This window comes from Pygocentrus nattereri, chromosome 28, assembly GCF_015220715.1.
Source record: "Pygocentrus nattereri isolate fPygNat1 chromosome 28, fPygNat1.pri, whole genome shotgun sequence".
Classification (NCBI taxonomy): Eukaryota; Metazoa; Chordata; class Actinopteri; order Characiformes; family Serrasalmidae; genus Pygocentrus; species Pygocentrus nattereri.
In genome coordinates, this window is record NC_051238.1 from 25,885,458 (window position 1) to 25,891,844 (window position 6,387).

General features: G+C 39.8%; 1 protein-coding gene across 6 annotated transcripts in view; it reads left to right on the forward strand.

Annotated features, from left to right (window-relative positions):
- Positions 1–1,074: 1,074 nt before the first annotated feature.
- tpd52l2a (tpd52 like 2a) overlaps positions 1,075–6,387 on the forward strand; it is a 20,966-nt gene continuing 15,653 nt past the window's right edge. For 3 of the 6 annotated variants that reach the window (XM_017684546.2, XM_017684548.2, XM_017684550.2), the window contains exons 1-5: positions 1,075–1,227; positions 1,882–1,970; positions 2,088–2,236; positions 2,529–2,588; positions 3,978–4,025. In XM_017684546.2, coding sequence (XP_017540035.1) covers positions 1,209–1,227; positions 1,882–1,970; positions 2,088–2,236; positions 2,529–2,588; positions 3,978–4,025 — 365 coding nt within the window. In that variant the 5' untranslated portion in view covers positions 1,075–1,208. Of the gene's footprint in view, positions 1,228–1,335; positions 1,640–1,881; positions 1,971–2,087; positions 2,237–2,528; positions 2,589–3,977; positions 4,026–6,387 lie in introns of those variants that run through there. The other 3 variants (XM_037535824.1, XM_017684549.2, XM_037535825.1) reach the window with 3 other exon arrangements.

The following is a 6,387-nucleotide window of genomic DNA, read 5'->3' on the forward strand; positions in this document are numbered from 1 at the left end:
TCAGCCGGCGTCTGTTGCAGAAGAGTAGGTTCAGATTTGAGACACACATGGCTGCTGTAAATGATCTGCCTATATAATAGTTAACAGTCGTTTAGGACAAGTAAGAGGGAATGATTCAAGTGTGCTCATGCAGGCAGTATTCCCAAGGTTATCAGTGAAGCTCCCCAAAAAAGCAATAATTTACATTAATTTCTCAGTTGAGCGATGCCCTCCCTGTCATCTGAAGTTGGGCCTGGTTGTCAAGGCAACACGCTGTCCATCACTGGCAAACTGTGGGGAAAGTTTGAAGCAAAATAAATACAATAGGTATCCTCAGCCTAGTTTGCCAGTAAAGTCCCCAGTCTTTGCCCATGCTGAACCCATATAAAACCCACTTGAGCTCCAAATAAAAGGCCACTATTAACCCGGCCATTATGCTCCCACACTTACACATATCATTAACCAGTATGGGTTGCTCCTCAAAGGGCCCACATGGAAACAGAACAAAATGAGATGGGTCCAAAATGGGCTATCCATTATAGTGTGCTCATAAGGGGCCTAGGTACCCTCAGCCCAGTTTTCTAATGAAGATGCAGCTTGTGCTTGGGCCCATATAACCCCAACATATGACGTTCGATATGGTCCTCCCCTGTACCCATCTCATGTCCATCATTACCTTCTATGGTCTGCTTAAGGAGCCTGTGTGTAGACCGAGGACAAAATGTGTTGGGTCCAAAATAGGTCACTTTATTGGGGCCCATCATTTAGGCCATCATAAGCCCACATGGGGCTCACATGGACATGTTGGACGGGTGAAAATGTGTTAGTTTTTGAACCATGGCACAATTTTTTCACTCGCTGTTCAAAGAAAAATGATATAGTAGACGACAGTTTTGGAAATAATAATAATAATAATAATCATGTGAACAAAACATTCATTTTAGGTTTGGCCTAACTTTTGCGTCAGGGACAAGAAAACGGAGAGTATACTATAAGTGTTTATAATAAATCGATATGCATCTGTATGAATGAATAAAGCGTGAACTGTATTGGTTTATTGATCATGTTTACCACATCTACAGTAGAAACGCGCTGCTGCTACGTCATCGTCAGGTTCCGGAAGCGCGTGCCTGGCTGGCGATTTAACCCAAAGCGACTCAGTTCAGCACCACGGCGTCCGAGCGGTTTACCCTCTGAATATTTAGAGGGCGTTGTTTTACCCAGTCAGGATGGACCCTACAAACCGCGGTAAGGTGTCTGAAGAGATTAGAGACAGAATGGAGGAGTAACAGGTGCCTCAGTGTGTTGTGATAGCGGTCAGCTGCGTTAGCTTAGTGAGTTATCTGGTTAGCTAGCTTAGCCAGCCAAGTTAGTCTCGGCGTCTGAGAGCAGACAAGAGGCCGGTCTGGATTAAGTTAGGACAAGACCCGCATTTGCTTAGCTTTTCTCGGCAGTTAGTGACTTATTTGCTTGTATTCCGCCGCTTGGACCGCTCAGAGACTAACGCTGTGGTAATGAGTTTGACGTCGTTAGCTTGCTAGCTAAATTAGCCTTCTTGTATTAGATTGTTTACCTACATAAAAGCCGTTGACCGCCCAGGTGCGATCCAGACGGACGTGTCCGGTGTTTCTGTTGGCACCACGGCGGTGGCAGCAGTCCTGTAAGTCTGAACAGTCGTCGTTCAGCGATCACCATCGATGTCGATAAACTCTCATAACACTTTATGGCGCGTTGAGCTCTAAGGGTGTGAGCCACAACTCGATATTCCAGTAGGAGAGGCTTTCCTATCCCAGTTCACCTTTTGGTTAAAGTTATCCAGCCAGCTGAGAAATATTGCTTTGTGGAATGCCTTCTGTTCTCAGACATGTAAGCTGAATTGCTGTTTTAATGGTTTGGGTGTAGACTCCATGATGGATGAGGCCAGAGGTGGAGCTCTGCCACCAGGCCTGACCGAGGAGGAGGCTCTGGAGCTGCAGCTGGAGCTTACAAAGGTACTGGAAAGCCATTCTGCTTCAACGCCGAGTTCCCAAGAATGACAAGCCAGTGTACAGTGTTCTAGTTCAGGGCCCAGTAACCACCTTCTCATGTTGTGTGTTTGTCCCTGACAGGTGGATGATGAAATTCAGACGCTGAAGCAGGTTTTGACCGCGAAAGAGAGGCATGCTGGGGAACTGAGGAGGAGACTGGGCATAAGCCCTCTTTCAGAGATAAAAAACAACATCACCAAAGGCTGGCATGAAGTCCAGTCCTCCAATGCGTGAGTACCTTCTGTCTGTTAACGCAACTGATATCCCGCACATCTTTTTTCGTGTCTCATCACCCTGACCTGTCTTACGCTCGGGCCATGTGAGTCACTCTCATGTTTCATCTAGTATTTCATTACTATGGGACACTTTGCCGTCTGGCTTTCGTATGAATGAGATCACTCTTTTCGTGATCATATCTTCCTCCTGTACCATTATTCTGTCCGTCTTGTGTTAGAGGGGCTCAGAAGCTAGACTTTAATTTTTCTCAATGTATTTTTCCTTTCACTACATTTCTGCCTCTAGTTATATGAGAACCTCACAGACTCTTGGGGACTTGAATCATAGAGTTACGTCATCTAACTTGTGAGTTTTCTCTCACTTTCTTCTCATTCTTGTCTGATGTTTTTGTCTGCTAGCTGTGAATGTGTTCACATCATCTGTGTCAGTTCACTTATCTTTTTTTCTTAATTCCTTTTCTCCAAAACAGTTTGTGATGAAGGAAAGGCGCCAACTTAGGAGTTATCCAGCTTCCTTATCATATGAATTTTCACCACATAACTGGAATTGGCCACTTACTACCATATATTGCCCATTTGACAATAGAATCAAATACCATAAACTGCTTTATGTTGGTTCCAAAACTGAAGCTGGCTAACATCTAACGTTCCGGAGTAGTTTTTCAGGAACCTGTAAAGAGGTTGACAAAATAATGGGAATTGATTAAAACGGTACCAAAAAATCGATATACATAAATACAGTTTATATGGGACTTTGTAACATTTAAACAAACTTTGTAACATTAAACCAACTAATAAAAGATTAAAAGCTTCTAACAGCTCCAAGCAAAAGTATACATAAGTAGAAGCATTGTTACTGAGAGGTGTGTCAGCCACAAAAATGAAGTCAGCTATGTCTTAAATGTCAAGAGAGACGAGGATATTCTAGAGACTTTCCTGATTTTCTATTATTTTGTCTGCTCTCTTTAAACAATTTGGTGATATGCCCTTAAATTATTTATTAATTTATTTTCCCCCCACCTCTTTTTCTTTTTGCACTTCAATAGAGAATCAAATTTGGCCATTTCAAAGAAATGAAGCCTTTTGCTTTAGATTTATCATTTTGAGTTTAGTGGTTTTGTTTTGCTGCTGTTGGACCCCTCTTGGTTTTTAAGAGACACCTGTGCTGGTGCTTTATTTAGCCCCTAGAACATTTTAATCTTTTCAGTGAGCAGATGTTTTATGATGTCTGAGCTCCTCTGTGCTGTTTATTTTCATTCAGTAATGAAATCCTCAGTTAGAAGAGCTAGAATAGACTAAGTGTCTTAAAGGTTTTGACTGTTAATAATGGATTTACTATGGCTACAACACTTTTTTTTACAGTACAGTTTAGGCAGGAAAGAGAAGTCAAACCTGTTTTAGAAGTCTGTCAGCTTTGTGGGTTGGACACACGTGAAATGTTGTGGACATGAAATGCTGCGCACACCTACATTGTTTTGAACTACATTAAGTCTGTAACTATGCAGTTGTATATTGTAGGCTTTTATTAATTATAAGGGTTCCTTCACACCGTTGTAGACCCATTTACTTTGAGCTTGCTTAATATATTCTGATAAAATGCACATTAGAAGCCAAAGATGCACATAATGCCCTCACAGCATGTATAGTTGATACATTTGTCAAATTTAAATGGCTTAAAAATGGTGAACTTGAAGTCTCTTGTAATGATAATGTGAAAATGTGTGTATGTGTGTAGGTATCTTACAGCTTCTGCCACTCTGGAGGACATTAGCCGTTCTGACGCGTGAGTTTGATTCATTCATTGTGTTTTGTTACAAATGTTTTTTTATGTCAAACTTTCAGAAGCTTTTAGAAAGATTTAGGATACTAACACATCTAACTAGAACAATGATTGGAAGAAAACCTGGAGTTGAAAGGCACTGGTTTATTAACAAGGCTTTTATAAGGCATACAGTCACATGCTGCACTAATCTGTTGGAGCATGTTATGACCACCTCTTCTAAGACTGTTCTAATTGTGATTCTCGGACATATTAACGTGGAATCTGCAGAGACAGAATCAGTAAAAACAAATTTTGTAGTTTGAAGTATGATATTTGTGTGAAGGCTTTTATTTTTATACATCTAGGGAGATGATTTTAAACCTGTAACTAATCATTTTACAGCTAAACGCGGATTGCTAGTAGAACAGCAAAGGCCAAATATCTGCATTCCTTATTTACTTTTCAATAATGCAAACAAGGTGATCAAATGATAAATGACACATCTGCCCATACATGCCAATACAAAATAAATAACGTGGATGTTGTAGCACAGTAATCCAGTGTTGCCTAAATATTCTGCTCTTCTGGAGGACGTCATCAGAATATTTGTTAGGCAATTATCTGACAATATCATTTATGATTTTGATATTAATTAGGAATGCACAATAATATGTAAAATACTTTTAATTCGGGATGTTTAAGGTGAGGAATTTGAGGGTTCCAAAAAAGTTTTAAGAGGTTGATTGTTAGGTTGTTTGTGAGGGGATAGTGGGGAATGGAGTGCAGTTAGAGTTAAACGATTTGGAGAAAATATTTAATTGCAATTATTGTGATTTTTTTTTTTTTTTTTTTCTCCCCTTTTCTTTAAATTGAAGTGAAAATCAGCATATCCACCGTTTCTGCTATGAGGCTTAAACACTGAATGTTGAACACCAAACTGGCAGTTAGTTTTGGTGTGGATGTCACATCACATGGGTGTTTGGTTTTTTCTGCTTGGTCCCACTCCTCTATAGGAAGTGATGAGCCCCACTTAAAACTGCCTAAGACAACACTGTTAATTATTGACTAGAACAAGAATTGCAGGTCTTGCGATTTGAAAATTGCACTCGTTCAAATTGTGATTTCCAAATGAAGTTCGATGGTATGGTGGTATTGGGTTCATGTGAAAGCTGGACTGTTTGTCCATGACTCGGGCATGTTTAGAGTGAGCAGGCCAGGGGGAAAAGCTGATGGGATTGAGAGGTAAAATTGGCTCAGTGGCTTCTGATTATAGCATCTTAGCCATGGGTAAGGTCACTGCGCAGGGCATGTTTGTGAGAGAAAGCAAGACCAAGTCTTTGTCGATTGTTGCTTTGCATGTGCACCTACGTGTTTGAGTCTTTGTGAGTGAATCCTCAGCACCTGCTCACTGCTTTGCCTGCAATCATGCCAGAGCAACAGGTGCTCACGTGTCAGCTGCAATATGCTGCTTTTACCGTGTAAGCATTTACCAGGTGTTTGTGTTTTTTTTTTTTTTTTGTTTTTTGTTTTTTTTTTTTTTGCAAGTCTTTAACAAAGATTTTTCCCAGTTTGAATGATACCCATCCTTGACTATGAAATTGATATAATAGCCTATGTTTTAATAAGACTTTTTAGTGCCAGTTCCTATGCCGAGGTACAGGAGTGTCATTTTTGCCTGGAATTTTCTTGAATGTCTCTTTATATTTGGTTCCCTTTATTGCCGACTGCAGTCATTCTGCTTTTTTGGGTTTCTTTTTTTTTCCCTGCTTGCTCCTCTGTTCTTTCTAAAAAGAATAAAAATAGTTGTAAATGAATGTCTACTTAAGTACTGATTTAAACTCCAATCCTAAGCCTACTATCCTACTATAATATCCCCTAACCAAAGGCTCACTGTTAAAGGGGAATTCCTCAGATTTTTCAGACATTTCTGCATGATACAGTTGTTGAGATTTTCTTTTTTCAGTAGTAAAAAAAGGGGATCAATATCTGCAACACAAATGTAGTCATTTTGTTTATTATCCTACATGTCTACTAGTTTTTATATGCATACAGATAATGGTAAAAAAAAAAAGGCATATCTGGGGGAAAAGGTTTTATGGGGCTGTGTTTGCTATCTACTGTCTCCACTGTAAAAAGATTTAAAATATATAAAATGTTTTAGGCCAAAACCTTATTTTACAACATATTTGTAACCATTTAATATCATTCTGTGAGGAACCTTTTAGAGCCATTAAATGCTTCAGATTTTTGGTTCCTATCACCACCTCTGAGTAAATTTAACTAAGGCCCATATTTCAGCACATTTTGTTGATTTCCCTGCTGTAGTACACCAGCCAAACCAAGCAGTAAGCTGGAGAGTTGAATCAGGTGTGTTTGAGCAGGA